Source organism: Netta rufina, assembly GCF_964035555.1.
Source record: "Netta rufina genome assembly, chromosome: 5".
Lineage (NCBI taxonomy): Eukaryota > Metazoa > Chordata > Aves > Anseriformes > Anatidae > Netta > Netta rufina.
This window is the reverse complement of record NC_140128.1, coordinates 29,237,136-29,256,679: the sequence shown is the minus strand read 5'-3', so window position 1 is coordinate 29,256,679 and position 19,544 is coordinate 29,237,136. Positions and strand designations below refer to the sequence as shown.

Genomic DNA, 19,544 nt, shown 5'->3' with positions numbered 1-19,544 from the left:
GCCAGCATGGAGCGCAGGGGGAAGGGAGGAACCAGGGGGGATGTTGAGAAGTATGTACATTATGGAGATACCTGGAGTGGTCTGAATACAATGGAAATGGTACTTCTCCCACTTCGGGGGGGAAAAGAAGAAACACATGGTTGTCATGTACTAGGAAATTCTTCAGATACACATCACTCTGCACCCAAGTTGCTAAATGTTCTTCACCAGTATCTCAGTTCAGACTTGCTGAGTGCTGGGTTTTAGGTTAGAGGAGTATCGCTGCAGGCATGCTAGAAATGGTAAGGGAGGTGCCTCCTTTTCCAACAAGGTGCTTTATTGTGTGCCCCCAGGCTGTGATGTCTTTGTTGTGTCACCTTTGTGACAGCATACATGTATGAAATCTTGATGTTTTGGGGAGAATCTTCTTGAAGAATCAAGCCACGTATGGCTTGATTCCCTTCTGCTGTGGGACCTGCCCAGTGCTCTTGGCAGGATTCAAACAGAAAAACTCACATATTTCTTTGGAGAAGACAGCAGTGGCCTCCTGTAGTAATCCCGTTGGTTTTCTGTAGGAAAGTTAAATCACATTTAGGTGGCCAGTGGAAAATACATGAATTCAGTGGGGTCAAGGCATCCAATTGGGTTAAAGAGCTGCTCCATTGAACTTATAACTCCTCTGTAAAATCTGTTCTGCTGTGACTACCTCAGTGAAATGTCTGGGATGTGGCATGTTGAGACCCTTGGCAAAGGAAGAAATTAGTGCTGTTGCAGAGTGGGGCAAACCTGCAGTTGAAACACAGACCAAAAAATGAATAATCCTGTCCAATAATGCCATAGTGAAGAACAAGTCTCTTCTTGCTTGTGCCATAGAGATCAGAACGGCATATGGCTTCATACAGCCTACAACGAAAGACATCAGAAGTGGGGAGAGACGAAATGAAGGTGGGGCAGTGGATGGGTAACATGGAGACTGCTGCCACTTACTGTAATTGCTGTAACAGCTCTGCTTCCACTGTTTGTTGTCCATGTGATCTCTGCAATTACCATATGGTAAATATGACTTAAGTCTCTAGCAAATAACAGAGCTAATATTAAGAGAGAATCTGTAAACAGCTAGTACATAAATGAACAAAGAGCAGTAAGCAGCCTGGACTCATGAAGAATGAATTAATCATGAGGGATATGATTTTTTTTTTCAGCAGTTGAAGAATTAACAGCTGAAAAACCACTGAAGGATTAAGATATCTAAATTGTCGATAAAAGATATGTGGGGATATGTGTCAGTAAAGGCTGAGGGTGCTGTGTGAAATCTTATTTGAGAACTGCATTCAAATGGGTGAATTTACAGGTTTTGGCACCTTCCAAGTGAAGTGGGAGGTATTTTGAGGATAACCCGTATCTCAGTGTATTTTTCACGTCCCCTGCTGTGATCAGATCCACAGAAGCAGTGAGTGTGTTACAGTGTACTTCCCTCCTCTCAGCTGGAGAGCCCGAATTTTGGTTGAAACTCTGGAAATCTCTGCTGCCTTCCTCTGCATGCCAGCCGGCACAGCAGTCCTCACGCAAGCACTGCCACGCCGGAGACACAGCAAACAGGTGGAGAGGCCCTCGGAAGCGAGCAATTTGTATGCACCAGTCTAGGCTTAATCTTCATAACAGTTCAGTGCCTCATGAAAACCTGTTGTACGACGGAGCCGAGGGGTGAGACTTCATTTCCTGGCTTCTGCTTTCCTGCTCCAACCAGAGCAAATCTGCTGCTGTGTTTGGTGGGAGCAAGCGCTCCCAGATGCTGGGCTGCTTTTGACCACCTCGAAGAAAGCAGGAGGAGAGCAAGATAAATGATGAAAGGGCTGCCTCGGCTAATTTATAAAGATTAAAATAAATTTGTGTGCTGTGGCCAAAGAATAACTGTGGAGGAGAACAGCTATTTACAAGTATCTGAAGCATGTAAATCTCAGGCAGAGAGGAGAATGGTTGAGAGTGCTCCAAGGACGGGATAATGAGAACTAGCAGCATAAATTTTCTTAATTTCATCCTAAATATAAGGATGACGTCTAAAACCTCTGAGATAAATTACATCATGGCACAGTCTCTATGGGAAGTTGTGGAAGAGCCATCACTTGGGTAATTTAAAACTGTGCTGGACAAAGTACTGGGAAATAATGTTCACAAGGGGAACAATGCAGCAGCAGCCCCAGAGGAATGAACCAGACAACTCTTCTGCCTCTAGTTTGACTAATTCAGTGAAATCTGTGCTAATTGGGCTAAGTAAGAGCCTTTCACATCTACCCTGTTTCTGTGCCTGTTGCGCAGAGGAGTGTAAAAGTCTTCAGTTTTACATAACATGTGCCAAGCTGCTTGTTCTCTACTGCAGTGGTGAAGGCTATTTCTGAAGTGCGGCCTCCTCCTCCTTCCCTCCCCTCGTTGCTTTCTGCCCAGTCTCACACTCCAACATTTACACTGCTTCTGCTGCCTCTGTTCACTTTTAAAATATTTTCTTTCTTACCAAACCATGAGCTGAGCCTTTCCAAATAGAGGGGGGACTCGTCATTTCTGTTGTGTGCAATGTTTTTGTTAAATACATAGTTTTCTCTGTGTTCAGACCAAAAATAAATTGGAAATATTCATTTTTCCTCCTGTGGGGGGAGAAGATAAGGAAGACAGAAGTCTGTTGAGGGAGGGTTGGAGCAGTGTGTGCCCCACTGCCTGGGTGAACTCCCATGGCATCATCCCCAGGAGCCCGCGAGCTGGCAGGGGAAGGGCTCCCTGTCCTGTTGCTGGATGCCTCAAATCCAGCACATCACGTGCGTTGCCTTGTTCACATGAAATGGGTGTTTTCTGTCAGAAAAATTGTTCAAACACATGTTTTTTAAACTAATTCTGTATCTAAGGAGAGTGAAATATGACCACAGCACTTATTCCCCCTCTTCTTTACAACTTAGCACACCTCTATGTACAAATAACTAGCAGCTCCGCAGCACAAATGTGCTGTTGACAACAAATCCTAGGGTCTTTAATTGTAGCCACTGCAGATCTGTCACTAGACTGCTAAAGAAATGCCACGAGTTGCCACTGTCATCTTTCCTCTAAGATGCTGCAAGCTACCAGGTGATGAGTTGCACTCTGATGGAGGCACCTGAACCAGCAGTATAATATGTCGGTGAAGCAGGAACAGTAAATAACATGCCCTGTGTGCTGCCACAGGCACTACATAAAATGTTTTTTACTGACAAGAAGTTTTCCTCACACTGCTGGAATCTTTTTTTTTTTTTTCCCCCACCTCCCCAAATGGTTTTTGCTGCTCTTTATAATATAACCAGCAAGATGGGGCAATGAAAGCCCCTGCCTTGCAGGATGCAGTCACCAGTGCATGGAGGAGTCAGTGCCTGCTGCGACCCCATGCCTTGCTGGGGGGCAGCTTGTGGTGGGGGCCACCAAGCGGGTGAGCCAATAACTCCACTTCTTTGTTTCCATCTGCCCTCCAAACCTAATGGGAAAACATTTCAACCTTTTAGCTGGGCCTTTCATGTCATAGGCACAAACCGGGGGCCTGAAGAATGCTCTTGAAAGTACCTGCCCTCTCAGCTGGGGGCCAGTTCAGACTGCTATGGGTTGTGTTTTTGGGCACCTAAAGGCTCCAGTTGTATTTCAAAACACCTCTAAATGCAACAAAAAGGCTGAGGTTGGATGACCTGTAATGGAGGCTTCCTGGTGGCTTCCAAAAGGCAGAAATTTGCGGCAGTGACTTTTTGCCAAATGTGCATGTGGTTGACCTGGGCAGCAGGCTCCAGGTAGCCCTGGCTTTAGCAGAGGGTTGGACCAGATGGGCTCCAGAGTCCCTTCTGGCTTCAGCCACTTGGTGATCCTGTGATCCCCAAAGCAAAAGAGCAGGTGGCTACCTCCCATGTGAACTGGCCACTGGGAAGTGCTACTAAACACCATTTGGAAAGACAGCACAGAGACAGCGTAGTATTAATGAGAAGGAAAATAAAAATACACCCATATCACAGTAAATAATACCGCTTTTTAAACAGGAGGATGGTCACTTCTACTATATGTGTCAGCCTAAATGTCAAGTTTTGTTTTCTGAATTTAAAAAAGCTTCAGTTCTGAGGAAAAAATGAAAAGGGTAACGCTTGCTCTCCCTTATCCTGCAGAGCCTCAGGCACATGGACGTGTACCAGGAGTGGAAGAGCAATTGTGCCATGGCTCCAAAGAAAGCTATCCTGGCCCATGCCATAAATTAGGAGTGCTCTCAGGAGCATGACCCGCTGAAGGGTTCCCTTTGGTGCCTGCCTGCTCGTCCTTTGCGTGCCTGTGCACAGAGCATAAGCCATGGCGCCGGTGGGACTGGCTGTCTGCCTACTGGTGGTCTGGGTGCGAGGCTCTGGGAGCGTTGGTCTTTGCAGCTCGTTTACCAAGCGAGCAAGGCGGCTGTAATTTTTCAGCTGGGGTGAGAGTGAGGAAGTAAAATGCCCGGCCAGTCAAGTGCAGAGTGTGCAGCACTGGAAGGGGCAATTAAATACGGGCGTCTTTATGGGCTAGTTATTTATGGCACTGCTTCTCCAGGAGCATCACAGACACTAAAATACAGAAAAAACATCATGGACCAGTTCCCTAGGGCGAGCTGAGTGTGTATCCTAGCTGTCCATGGACGTGTGCTCCATTTAGGTCATCCTCTAGGACAAACTAATGTAACTGGATCCTCTCACTGTGGCATTTCTATAAGGAATTATTAAACTTCAGTTTTGTCAATTAATGCCCCTTTACCATGCTAGATTACCATACCACTCAAATTAGTAGAGACTTCAACTTGTACCTAATACAGAACTTACTACAAGAGCTATTTTTTTTTTTACAGTAGCTGTTTGCATGATGTTGAGAGGAAAAAAAAAAAAAAAAGCTGCTTTTGACACGTATCAAGGGGGTTATTCTGTAGGCAGCTAATTCTGGTATTGGGCATGTTTCCTGTGGAGTGCAAAACAACCAAGCACCTATGGCCCCCTGCCATAACTTTCCTATAGAGCCAAACTCTGGGGATCTGTCATGGCGTAAACATGAGTTACGTTGCTTTTTCCTCATAAAATACAGCTGGTGTGGTAGTAGGGAGCTTAACTGCCTATTGCTGTACAATATCCAGTGTAAGGTAAGCTTGGGGTTTTTGCCATGTTCATATCAGATAGGTGCATGCTATCAGAGTGACAACTTAAAACTTCATATGTGATTGAAAATTTGCATTTGTCTGACAAAATGGATCTAATTACATCACTCTAGCTTTTGGATTGCAGGTAAATCCTTTTGTAGTGATGAAGATAGGGATAGATGGCACTTGAATAGAGATGATTGAAAATATACTTTGTTTTGTGTTAAATATTTTTTTGGATTTATTTTTGAGGAGTGTGAATTAGGAATAATACTTCTGTGAAAACTAAGTTATTTGTGTTCTTTGGCAGAAAGGCTATAATTTCCTTTTTTGCTGATGCTTATCAAAAATGTGTGCTCAATCAAAAAGCTTTTATGTGTTTTGGAGCTGAGGAATATGAGGTAATTTTTTCTTTTTCTGCCCTGTTAATAACAGCCCTGTTATTAAGATGAACCTTATTTCTGTCTCCTCCAACTTAAGAGCAGGACTCTAAGATAACACGAATAGCAGTACCATATCTGCTCTGCACTGGGACAGATGCTTGTCAAGCAGACAAAGCCCTGGGTCCTGAGATGTCTGTGTCTGGACCTCGAGCATCGCCCACGCCTGAGTGGGGCTGATCCAGCACTCCTATCTGATCCCCAGCATTTCCTGGCTAGGCTGGAGTCAGGGGGAGAGCGGATGGATGGCCCCAGATGTGCTCAGTGCCTGATTTGTCTGGGGGGTAGGAGGGAGAGGGAGGTTTCTTGTCATGAATGCTTCCTTTTGAAATTATCCTTGCCATTAGAGTTATGTGAGGAGCTGTAAATGCTAAAGTACAAGGGATCTACACAGCCTTTCCAGCTTTCTGTCTTGCTATGGGTCTGCAGCAGACAAACCCCCAGTTTTCTGAAACTCAGCCATTATAAAAGATATAAGGAGCTTGATAGTTGCCCATTGTCATTTTCTCCTGCAGGCTTAATAGTGGCAAGCATGGTCCCTGATACTTTCTGGACTATGTCCAGAAGTATTTCAAAAACGGATCTTTTTATTTATGGGTTTTATTTATGGATTTATGGATCACGTGGCCATTGTCAACCCTTGTGGAAGGAGTTCCCCCTACTAGAAAAATATTGCTATGTGTTTTCCCAGAGCCTTCTCATTGAACACCATCTTCTCCTGCTGCACTGGTGCTTTCAGCTTTTGGTCTCTCTTTGGCACTGATGGGCTGCTCTCATAACTTGTCCTACCAGGCAGGGGGCACTTCACTCAGTACCACTGCCTTTATTTGCAGGTATTCAATGTGACAACGATAGTGGGGCAGAGATCTGTGTCAGATGTCTGAGAGCAAAGAGGTGGGGGAAATCAGCAGAATTGTGATCTCAATGGCATAAAACTGAATGCATCACGCGATGCCAACTGACTTTCACACACGGGTGCCCTCCTGAGGTTTCTGGACAGAGCATTGGGGATACATCTGAGCACAAAGTTGCATCTTGTATAAGCAACCTTGCTGACCTGGAGCTACAGAGCGAGTTTTAACTCTTCCATCCTCTGCCTTCTGAATGTTAGAATTGTTACTTCAATATTTTATTAACGGCAGTTTTAAAATTTAATAGTTTTATTCCGAGTTGTGAAGCACTTTAGCACCGGTTCCCAAGGGGGATGGGAGGAGTCAGAATGCTTCCCTGTATTTTTCAGATGGGTTAGGTTAATGCTGTTCATGTTAATGAAAGCATATTAAGATCTTATTAGGTAGTGTGTCCATGGGCAAAGTTCCTGTTGATCTCAGTGGGGAGTTTTGTCTGTGTCAAAAAATAGCAGGATGGGATCATTGTTGTATCATTTTAGAAAATGATTGTGACCTCCACTTAACTTTAAAATGTTTGTCAAGGCAAGTGAAAACCAGTGAAAAAAATGCGTTCTCAAATTGAGATTTTAGCCTGCAACCAATAGTCTGAGTTTGGAGGTCCAAAAGCATACACAGAGGCTGACCTGACAGAGGGTGTTTTTGAAGCAATATGCAATTAGTTTGAGGAATAGTAGTGGAATTATCTTCTGTTTAAAATCAAATTAAAAACTGAACAAGGGCTGGGGAGGCCTCTGGTTGTTTTGTGGCATGGCTAGCATTAGAAACTATCACAGTGTTGCATGAGGTGGACATACAGTATTAATGACAAGGTGGGCATACCACAGAGAGGGGGTAGCAGTGATTTATTTCAGAGGGCAGTTTAGTCATTGTGCTATTACTAGACAGGGCTCTGAATTTAAGTGATGCTTAGACTCTAAAGTCATTTTTGAAACCAAATTTAGGTGCTTGAGTCACATAGATGGCTCTGAAATGACTCCTGTCTTTCTGTCAGACGTTTCTACATGGCTGATCCTGGAAGACACTGTGCCTACTGGCTGCTGTGCAGTTAACTAGCCTCTGGAAGCTGCAGGAGTTGAGAGGTTGGTGGATACCTGCCAGCAATTGCAGTACAGAAAGTAGTGATGTGCCCGGGGTGCACTGGAGCCGCTGTGCACGTGCAGTTGCTCTCTACATGCACCTGGAGCCAGGGGCACCTGGAAAACATCATCTTACTGTGGATGTGCACACATCTACCTCGCAGCCCATTGCTGCTCATCGTGACTCTGGCCCTTTCTCAGGGATTTCCCTGAGCCTGGTAAAATACCCTGCAGAGAGAGAGGGAAAACAGAATGGGAGTGTCAAACTGAAGCCAAGTTGTGTGTGCTGGGCAGCTCCGTCTTCCCTGTGAGAAGGGAGATGATGAGAAAGCTGGGCTGCCCAGCAGCCCTCCCTGGGGCTGAGGTTCCCCTGGTCCCCAGGGGCTGGGGTAAAAAGGAAGATAAGTCAGCATTTGAGAGAGAAGTAGGCTAATGTGGGAAAATCTGTCTCTTCTGAATTAGTCCAGGTGACATGAAGAAGTATATTATTTTTTCATATCAAGGGTGTCAGATATGGATTTGTGATCCTGATACTGCATAATCAATTCTCTCCCCTCTGCTGTGCTCTGTCAGGGATGGTTTTGTTCATTTGTAGTCCTTGTTCACGCTTTCCTTCCTGTTTTGCTTGTCTTTATAGATTTTTATCTGAAAGTTGAAAACACTTTTGTTGATATTGGGAAGATCGCACCCGCTTTTGGGAAGATGTAAGAAACACAACATAATGATAAAACAGCCATTTGAGATGCCTTTGTTAATGCTGATAAAATGAAAATGTTGCCTGGAATACATACAGTGCAAGGGGATGGGGAGGGGAGAAGGGGACCTCCTCAAGTGTTCAGGGACCCGTTCATCCCTTTGAACTGTCTCCATCTGAAGGTTAGGCGTCTGTTCTAAATTGTCTGTACATGCTCTCTGAACCATGGAGAGAGATGGGAAAGGACAAAATTCCCTCTGGAGATGTGCATCTTAAATACATCTTTTGGATCAGAATGGGGCGGGGCAGGAAGGATCATCCCCTGGAACTGACTGTCTCTTTCCTCTGACTACAAAGGGAGCCTAGGCGACTTAATTTAATTTACTGCTCAAGATTTAGATAGTTACAGCAGGGGAAATGAATCCCGGTCCTACTGATTTAGCAGTGCGATGCTCAATGAAAGTTAGTGGGAGTTAAGGCTCCTGGACCTTCCAAATGCTTCAGATAATGCTGCTATTAAGTTTCATGTTTCCTGTGAGATACTTGGCTGTGGCTGGACTTACAAATGTGGTTCTTCAGCTAAGCCTGATACCAAATTCTTCCTGATGCCGGGTGTAAAGGAAGGAGAATAGTGTGGTCCATGAGAAAGTGAAGGGCTGAGATTCCAATTTTAATTGGTACAAGTCCTACAGCAATGTAGTCCATAAGTAACAGAAGGCACTATTGTGCACTGACACACCCAAATCTACATGAAACATCAATCAGCTGCTTTGTTTTTGCCTGGCATTTTAGCTTAGAGATTACTTTCATTTTAGAGGGTAATTGAAAATACGTCACTTTCTTAGGGACACAAGAAGAGTATTTGTGGGTACATGCATTTTGCTGTGTCTTGTCAGTTCATGAGCATAGGTCTTTGTGGTGTTTTTGTAGGTTTTTGTGACCTTTTAAAGGTAGGATTACTGATGTAAAATGTGATCCTCCAGATCAGAGTGTAAAAGCTGGTGAGAAATGGCCTTTAGAGCTTTGCCAAGCACAAGACCTCTTCCCTATTTCGCTGGTGACATATTTATCTCCTAATGTGGGGGCCCTGCTCGTCAGAAGGTTAGGGTAGCCCTGGGAGCCTTCTGGACGTTCTGCAGCCTATCAGGAGGTGCTGGCTATGGGGATGTTTGGCCACCAAGGTACTCCATAACTGAATTATGTCTTACAAATGAACTTCGTTTTGAAATTGCTCACTGGCCTTAAATGGTGCTTCTTATGTTACTAGTGATTCCCTGACTTGTCCCTAATTCCCTGGGTTCTGGGGAACATGGTGGCATCACTAGGAGAGTGGCAGCTGAGCACTCAGTACTCCTATTGCATACATTGTAGGTCAAGCACAGGCTATTACATAGTTTTCCTCTGAGTCACTTTTTTAGCAATTCATCTTCATCTGCTGGGCATGTAAGTGCTGCACTGTGTTAGAGTCCCTGCTAAATACCTTCTTCAGAGTGACAGAGAGACAACCTTTGCATCTCTACCAGTACTCTTCCATGGTGAGATACTGAAGTGCATTTGGGTAAATGTTGCATCTTTATTTTCTCTCATGCTTCCCTCCCCCCTCTCTGTTTTGTTTGTTTCAGGTTCTCGGCCTTTTTGGATCTACACAGTGGAAGTTGCATCTTGTGTATGGCGTGGTTAAGCTTGCAGCCTCTCACCTCAGCCTTCCTCCATTTTGGGCTGGTTACTTTTGTGCTGTTTTTGCATGGTTTGCAGGTGGATGCTGGCCTGACGGGAGACTCAACCAGTTCAGTACAAAACAGCTCGTGTTCAGGATCTTTTGACTGCAAGGAGGGTGTTATCCTGCCAATATGGTACCCAGAAAACCCATCCCTTGGGGACAAAATTGCCCGCGTTATTGTGTACTTTGTAGCACTGATCTACATGTTCCTTGGAGTCTCCATCATTGCAGATCGTTTCATGGCATCTATAGAGGTCATTACATCGCAGGAGAAAGAAATCACAATTAAGAAACCCAATGGAGAGACCACAACGACCACCATTCGGATTTGGAATGAAACTGTTTCCAACCTGACCCTCATGGCTCTGGGCTCCTCTGCTCCTGAGATCCTTCTATCTCTGATAGAAGTGTGCGGGCATGGATTCATAGCTGGAGACCTGGGGCCATCCACAATAGTTGGCAGCGCTGCTTTCAATATGTTTATCATCATTGCCATCTGTGTCTACGTGATCCCCGATGGGGAAACCAGAAAGATAAAACACCTGAGAGTTTTCTTTGTCACAGCTGCATGGAGCATTTTTGCTTACATCTGGTTGTACATGATTCTTGCTGTCTTCTCTCCGGGTGTGGTTCAGGTCTGGGAAGGTCTGCTCACACTTTTCTTCTTTCCACTTTGTGTCCTTCTGGCTTGGATAGCAGATAGACGTCTGCTTTTCTATAAGTACATGCACAAAAAGTACCGTACTGACAAGCACAGGGGCATTATCATAGAATCAGAAGGCGATCACCCTAAGGGAATTGAGATGGATGGCAAGATGATGAACTCCCACTTTCTGGATGGAAACTTAGTGACTGTGGAGGGGAAGGAGGTAGATGAATCTCGAAAAGAGATGATCCGAATCCTTAAGGATCTGAAGCAAAAACACCCAGAGAAGGACTTGGACCAGCTGGTAGAAATGGCTAACTACTATGCCTTGTCTCATCAGCAAAAGAGCAGAGCCTTTTATCGCATTCAAGCTACCAGAATGATGACAGGAGCTGGCAATATTCTGAAGAAGCATGCAGCTGAGCAAGCCAAGAAGAGCACCAGCTTGCACGAGGTGCGGCCAGATGAACCTGAGGAATTCATCTCCAAAATTTATTTTGACCCGTGCTCCTACCAGTGTCTTGAGAACTGTGGTGCTGTTCTCCTGACAGTGGTGCGCAAAGGAGGAGATGTGTCCAAGACCATCTACGTGGACTATAAAACAGAGGATGGCTCTGCCAATGCTGGTGCTGACTATGAGTTTACAGAGGGGACTGTTGTCTTGAAGTCAGGGGAGACCCAGAAGGAATTCTCAGTGGGAATTATCGATGATGACATCTTTGAGGAAGACGAGCATTTCTTTGTTCGGCTTAGTAACCTCCGTGTGGTTGAGAGTGAGGAACCTCCAGAGCTTGGTAACTCCCCATACCCAAAGGCCATACTGGCTTCTCCGTGTGTGGCCACAGTGACTATACTGGATGATGACCATGCTGGCATCTTCACGTTTGAGTGTGATGTTATACATGTCAGTGAGAGCATTGGTGTGATGGAAGTCAAAGTCCTAAGGACATCAGGTGCTCGGGGTACAGTCATAGTGCCATTTAGGACAGTAGAAGGGACAGCAAAAGGAGGTGGAGAAGACTTTGAAGACACTTATGGGGAGTTGGAGTTCAAGAACGATGAAACTGTGTAAGTACCCCATTCATTTCTGTTTCTGGGTCTAGTTTTGGTGCTTAACCCCATATTTTGCCTCCATTACAGGTGAACGCTGACGAGGGACCCGCTCCTTTCTTCAGCTTTCCTTCAGTTTCTCTACTTACCTCTTTCAGGCAAGAACCGACAGCAGGATTTAGGAGAGTCATTCCCGAGAGGGAATGACAAAGTGAGGCTTAGAAATACTGCAGGGGGTAGGATGAAAATATATCATTTTCTGAGATCCTGCACTCAAGCTATGGGTTAATGGTGAGTTAAGGTAGAGGGAAAAGAAAAAGAGGGAGGTTTTAACTGGCTGGGCAAATATGGGAAAGCCTCTTTTTGCAAACCAAACTTGGAGGGCACAGGAGTTTCTTGCTATCCCAAGATGAAAAGTTGACAACAGTTATTCCCAGCCAAGCAAGAGCTGCTCATTAGGTATGGGGCTTTATTTTCACACGAGCAACACATACCTTACCACATACCTGTGTCCTTAGGCTGTCTGTGCAACTCACAGATCTGTGTGTAACCTAATTCACAGCATAGGCACAGCTGCAAGCTGTTCTGCTGGACTTGTGCAATCCTTCCAGCCTTTATGTCCCCATGGTCTACCCATATTCCCCATGTCACCTTCTCTATGATCTTCCTATGTCTATTCTTTTACTACCTGTGGTTTTTCTCCTTGTAAAATACCATGGCAATTGGCAATAATGGTCTAAAGCACTGCAGCTCTCAGTCTGTCCACGTGGCTCCATGACCCAGTGTTTTCATACAGAATAAAGAAGGGAAGCAGAATAGTCTGCACCAGTCCTGTTAATTCAGCACTTTTATTGCGTACAAAGTAGCTGATATGAAGCTAGGAAGTAATAAAGACCAGAGAGGCGATAATGTCTAATTGCTTTAAGTACCTGCTGTTAACATTAGTGGGGAATGAGAAAAATCCCTTGGTTGAGCAGGGAGAGGGAGGGGGTGTGAACCTGGTGCTAAAACTCCCTAGTGTTAAGTGCCTAGGTTCCTCTTGTTAACACCTAATCGCTTGAGCCATCAAAGGAAGAATTGTGCAGACTTGCAACTGGCATCAGAGAAAGGAAATCTTTATACCAAGCCTCCCTTTACAGTACCCAAAAGGATGTTAATACATTAAATGCTATGGAGTAGGGATGCCCTAATTCAGTATCACCTTCTGCCTTAGCCCACTAAACCACTTAATCCAGCTAATATCCACAGTCCTGATGCTTGATTGTACATGTCCTTCCCTATTAAAGCAACAGGAGTTCCTGGTTGGATGGATTCAGCCACAACCAGAGATGGAAAAGGATCAGCTGTCCTCATCTGGCCTTTTCAGAGAGGTGGGCAAGGCAGGTTAGTCTCCTAAACTGAGCCTCGAGCTAATTTTTCCAGAGAAAGAAAAGAAGAGGTCAGTTGTGTGGATACAGTCTCCTGTGAGGAGACTACCTAAAATAGACTAGATAAAAGGAAAAATTTATTTACTGGTGGTCGAGCATTGGAACAGGCTTCCTAGAGAGGTGGTTGGTTCCCCATGCCTGTCATTGCTCAAGGGATATTTGGACAATGCCCACAATAATATGCTTTAACTTTTGTTTATCCATAAAATGGTCAGGCAGTTGGACTCAATGATCTTTGAAGATCCCTTCCAACTGAACTACTCTATTCTATTTCATATAATGAGTACTGCCATGCTCCAGCCAGGTCTTGAAGAAAAAAAATGCTTCAAGATCCATCAGTGGATTTGGGTAGCAAATTTTGGCAAGCAGGTTTGGGGTACCAGAGAATATAGCCATGAGGCATTTTACTCCAAACTGTACTCCCTTTTATCTGCCTGCTGATGAAGACTTATTTTTGTCTTTGAAAAGTGTGACAGAAGGTCAGAGCGTAACTGCATTTTTGCTTCACTTGGGTTAAGACAAGCCACATTCAGCAGGACCATGTGCATCCCTGTAGGACAAGCTGTAATGAAAATGAAGGCAGTCCAGAAAACAAGTACATGCCAGATGCTTTGCACTGTGGTTTGTGTCCCAGAGAAGATGCCCTAGAGCACAGATAAAACCTGTGTGCTGTACTCAAAATTGTGCCTACACTTAATGCATTAACAGGGCTTTCACTTCCCTGTCGGGAGGCTGCTGAGAACAGTTTTCCAGCTACAGGGGAGCTCTAGCACCCCTTGTGGCTCATAGGCCATGGGAACGACAGATGTATTTATTTTGAAACTAGAATGGGTATATATGGCTCAAATTAATAAGCCTAACCATGTAGGCCAGCAAGCTGCCTTTATTCATTCCCAGGTTGCATTTTAACTGTCCAGATCTTCTGGGAATGGACTTTTGGTTTGGAAACATGTGAAGACAGTTTTTGGTAATCATCCCTTGGCCTTTAAATTCACTGAACACAGGCCAGGTGCTGCCTGTTCTTTTCTGTGGTGTGGATGGAGGCAGCTGTAGGAACCTGGAGGTGCAGATAGGTGAGCTGAATCTCTGCCTCCTGTTTATGGTTTCTAAATCTGAATTGAGAAAAAATAATTCTGAGAAATTATTCAGGCTGTGAACAAACTTGAGGCAATTCAGATCTGGATTTGAAATTTAGATCCACGATCAGCAAATGCCATCTAGTTTTGGTTTCCCCTAGTTTGGGAGGACAAGTGAATATAGGGTGTTTAGGGCGATTTTGTAGTTCCAGAGGGCATTGCGTGAGTGAGTGATCCCTGCGTTGTGCAGTACAAGGCTGTATGAAGACACTGGGTCACCAAACAGCCAAGGTTGTGCCTGGCTGAATGTTTCAGGGCCTGCCTTTGAAACGCCTCCCCACTGAGGGGGATCTGCCAGGAGGTGCTGGGGTCTGCTGTGCACTGAAGGGGGGACTGAGGGTCCACAAAGCCCTTTGCAGAACAAGAGGAACAGTAGGGAAACGATGTTCAGGAGACAGTTATAAGGACAGGGGGCCAAAAAGCAAGAAGAGGTATGTGCTCCCTGCTTCAACTGGCTGCTTACACCCTTACTTAGAGAACATGAAATGTGAGCATGGGTTTCTGCTCTGGTGTGTGAGCTGTTCATGATTTTTTATGTACTCAGTATGGGCTTCTGCCTCCTTCACTACTTTAGCCTATTCATTCTCCTTGTGGAGTCACTTTTATAACATTTTTGACTCAAGAAGGAAGCAAGTGCATGGGAAACCTCATGCAGCGATGTAAGACAGTGCTAAGCTTTCCTGTGGTTATACACGTATGCTATGATTGCAGCCACAAAGAAATGCTGCTCAGCATAAGCCAGAGGAGGGTAAAGGCTGCAGTCTACTCTCAGCTCATTCTCTGACATATGAATTAAAAGCCTTCAGATTGCATTCTGCAGTGGCAGGCAATCTAAGTAGATTTTAGGTCAGCCTCCTTAAATGTAGCAATGCCCTAATTAATCTGAGGGGCATTGGTTTACACAGCATCTTTGAGATCAAACCGTTGGAGAGAGACTGCCATCTACCAAATCCCAGGGCCAGTGGTGATAACAGTGAGCACTTCCCCTTAAAACTAAATGGAGAAGGGGCCTTTGCTTAAACATTATAAGATAAAACAAACCATATCAGGGTTGTTTTTAAGAGGCTTTCCCTGAAGTATGAGGGACTAAAAAAAGCTGAGTTGATGCATAAATTACAGAGTAAGAGGAAAACAGATCCTGCCACCGGCTCTTGCTTACTGCCTCTGTGATTCTTTCTAGACTAACATGGTCAAAGTTTCCTTACTCACGTTTGGGTGGGAGCACAAAGAAAGCAGGTTGGGATGAGGAAGCTCAAAACAGTGCCATTATTAATGAAATATGGTCATATGCAGTGTGTGCGTATGGATGTGTATGGGTGTTGGATAGCTATAAATCAAACTATGTAATCTTGAACGCTGTCATCTGTTGAGAAAGGAATTGATCAGGTTTTGAATTCTTGATAAGGCTGCTGCTTTTTCATTACACTTGTTATTTCTGAACTCCTGCTCCAATGAGGCTCAGGTATGACCTAAGCAGCTGAAGCAGACTCCTGGTTTTCTTGTTGACTAAAAGGAAACTCGTGAAGGATCAAGTCCAAAACTTAGATTTTTTAATCTTATTTATTTATTTATTTATTTGCAAGATGACCAAACACTTTTCTGTTAAGTAACTTTTCATGTAAGTAAGCTTTGATTTCTTGGGTGTATGAAAATGTAGAAGAGGATTGACCAAGCTGCTTTATCATGTCCAAGCAATGCAGAAATCGTTAAGGACCAGCAGCAAAAAGTGAATTTCTTTTTAAAGACTTTTATTTCTGCATAATAAAGGGAACTCCCAGCAAGAGAAGAAACTTTAATTTAAATTGCCATTTAAATTCGTATGAAAATCTGTCTTGCTTCAGAAATTTTAGGAAGATGCACAAGTTACCACTAGCTAACTGAGAACACAAGCTGGAAGACAGAGTGACAAGTTCTGCTGTGGCATTTACTGCAGTTAATGATCAACAGATCAGGCCAACAGATCTATTTTTTTGCTTGCCTATGTTGCTGGTTGCTTCATTATTTTCAGCATCTGCAGTCTACTGAAGGTGTAGCCATCTGCCCTGAGTCTGTCATACTGTGTATTGTCTATGGCTCAGGGAGAAGCTGGATGCTGAGAGAAGCTGTGATGTTAAACTGGCATTAAATAGCCTGCAAAACCTCTTTGCAAAGTCAGAATGGCTTTGGTAGCACGTGGAAACCTAGAGCCATTTATCTGTGTGTGTTAGGCAGAGCTCTCAGTTATGGTAGGGCTGTCTCCTCCTTTAGTACAGATACTGCTGGAGACGAACGGGTTTAGGCTGCCCTGATAGATGGTGAGGCTTTGGTTACTTTTGGCCTTTATGATTTGCAGAGGAGGTTGTAAGTTGCACACTGCCTTTCCATGTCTGCTTCTGCCACCTTCTCTCCTGTGTGCTGTGCCACCCTTGTTTGGTGGGAAAGGTGGCAGTGGAGAAAAGTGAATGGTGGTCATTTGTTTGAAGGACATCATGCTGAGGCTTGTTGTAATTAGTTGTCATTCCTTTTTGCCATTCAGTGCTTGAGGAAACTGTCAACTTAATTTTTTAATCTGATCACCTACGCAGACATGGTTGCAGCCTTTTGAGGGAAATGCTGTTAGTGACACCAAGCTCTTCTCTGTGTTGTTTCACCAGTAGGTCTAACTTTGCAAAGGAGATCAGGGTTGTTATTCCCATTTTGCAAGTGTGTGGGGGGGAAATGCAGAGAAGGTGACTTCTGTTCCCTCTGGATTACCCAGCTGATCAGAGGCAAAGACAGGAATAAAACCAATCTCCCTGAACCGCTGGCCTATGCACTGTCCAGAGGAGGGTCTGTGCACATCAAGCTTGTAATTTCCTGTTACTGAAAACCACAACGAATTTATGCAGATTCACTGACCTCCCCAGCTATCAGGCAGCAGACTGGTACAGATAGAGGCAGCAGCTGAAATACCTCCCTATCCCCCTCAAGCTGTCAACAGTAACTGCAATTCTGGGTGCTCATTTTCCTAAATTAAATTTTGGTCGTGTGGCATAGAGGTGTACTGAATCTGCAGACCCAGGGTTATCTATGGCAGCTGTGGTGACACAAATTAATGACCTAGGTCATGATGAAATTATTCTGATAATCTAGTCTGAACTCCTGTTCCACAGCTCTCATACACTCTGCACTGATCCTGATGTTCTGGGCTTGATGTAGAACAGCTCTCGAAGAGTTAAGGCTGAATTAGTGGGATTCCAGGTGATGAGAATTTGCTGTGTGAGGCTCATTTCCTTCTCTCAGGACACCATTCCTTCCCATTTTGTCTCTCTTGAGATTTAACTTTTAGTGAATCCTCCAAACACTTCTCCAGTTTGCTCCCATCAGAGGATGAGCTCCTTCTGGCTTTCTCTTGCTCTACCTTCACATACACTGAAAATTCTTGATTCCTGTTTTAATCCAGATTAAGGAAGAGCAGTAGCAGCTGTCCTCAAAAGGAGATAGTGGCATTACAAGGAACAGTCAGAGGAGAAGTTCCAACACTGCTCTATGGCTTCATTTAATGAAGAGGAAGGAGAAGAGCATTTTTTTTTCCCCATGGCTAGTTATCTGACCTGTCCATCTGAATTCTCAATCCAGGCAACGTATTTCTTCTATATTCCAGTGACCCGATTTGGTTACTGATATTGACAGTCTCAGAGCTGGTCCCAGTTAAAAACAAACAAAAAAACAATACCACAACCCCACTACATTGTGAAAGTTTGTTGTATTTATTTCTTGCTCTGAAATTAATGTTTTTAACAGTAGCAGTAGTTCTAATCTAACTGAAGTCATTTACACACACACATGCTGAGTTTCTGCATTAGACCTGCTGCGAGGTCTAGCTGGTGTGACCTGCAGGGGATTTGCACAAGGTATCAGGCGACTGTTCCTGGAGCGTATGTGAAATCATCCCCTACAAATGTGAGAGAGTGACACCATCCTGGGAAGAGGAGCCCTGAGCTGACCTTCACCTTCCCAGATAGCCTTGTTGGCAGGTGTCGAGTGGACATTCTTGCCATCAGTTCACGAAGAAGGATAAACGACATGCTGCCTCAGGGGCTGTGACTTCTTGGCCATCAGAGGAGGCATTTGTATGAATTTATGTAACAGCATTAAACAAGGAAAGCCTGGGACCTCAGCTCAAAAGAGAGGCATGCACTAGGCTTCGCAGAGCTGGTGTGCTCTGATCTAGCAGGGGAGTCCCTGGGAACCTCATGGAGTCTTGAAGCAGGAGACCTGTAGAGGGGCAGCTCTGGGAGGCTTCTGGGAGACTGGTGATATTCCTAGTTTAGAGCAAACACAGGGAAATTCATCATGCCAAACAACGCAACCAAGCTTTGGATTTAAAAATGAACAGATCAGAACTGATCCAACATAAAACAAGTTTATCACGGGTTGAGTGAGCTTTGCCTCCTTTACTCATACTGGCTCGCACAGTACTGCATGACGCACCTTTGAATGAGGGGCCTGCAGACACACACTTTACACATGGGATTGCAGAGGCACAGATCACTTCTGTTTCCTCCTCACAGATAGGGGGAGAAGCCACAGTTTAAATAGAGCAGCCTCAGGGCTGAGAAAAAACGCTGGGGGCAAGACTTGACAGACTGTACATGGCTCTAGTGCGAGTATGTTTGTTGTTGTTTTTTTAACCCACAGTGGGACCATTAATTACAGCATTACTTTAATGTATCTGTGACTTCTAACAGATCAGAGTGCCAGCAAGGTTTCTGAGTCAAACATGGGCTTACCCTTTTTGAACAGAGAATGGCAGAGCCTAGAGCCTCCCTGACCAGGGGTCCTCAAGCACATTTCTGTTGTGGCTAAATAGGAGAAGCTGACCTTGGTGAAAGAGGGCAGCTGTTTCAAATGCGAGGTGATTTATCTGTTGCTAGCAATGTGGCTTCTTTCTTATTTACCTCATGGCAGGATAAAATGTGATGATAAGAGAACTTGCCACTCTAGCCGTTGTAAGTACCGTAGACCAAATTCATCCTCTGTTTAGCTTCAGTGAAAACAGCAGATTTAAAGCTGGGAGGAATCTGGGCTGGTATGTATTTACAGCTGTCTTGGCAGATGGACTGTTGACAGATGAGGCCCCTCAAGTCTCTGCTTGGGTGCCAGCACTTCTTGCTGCTAGCTTTTCAACTGGAGCCAGTCCTGGCATAGCACAAGCACTGGCTGCTCGGAGAGCTGGGCTGTTTGGGTGGTTTAGGCTGGAAGGGCAGGGTGGTGGAAGCCTGAGCATCACACCTGGAAACAGGACCAGTTCTTCTCACCAGGGTTTGCAGGACCTGTCCTTAGGAGGCTGATGGAGAT

At 44.7% G+C, this 19,544-nt stretch overlaps 1 protein-coding gene across 4 annotated transcripts in view; it reads left to right on the top strand.

The window, feature by feature from the left end:
* The window catches only part of SLC8A3 (solute carrier family 8 member A3), a 96,812-nt gene that overhangs the window by 8,616 nt on the left and 68,652 nt on the right, over nt 1-19,544 (top strand). For all 4 annotated transcript variants that reach the window (XM_084286902.1, XM_084286900.1, XM_084286901.1 and 1 more), the window contains exon 2: nt 9,869-11,680. In XM_084286902.1, coding sequence (XP_084143028.1) covers nt 9,915-11,680 — 1,766 coding nt within the window. In that variant the 5' untranslated portion in view covers nt 9,869-9,914. The remainder of the gene's footprint in view (nt 1-9,868; nt 11,681-19,544) is intronic.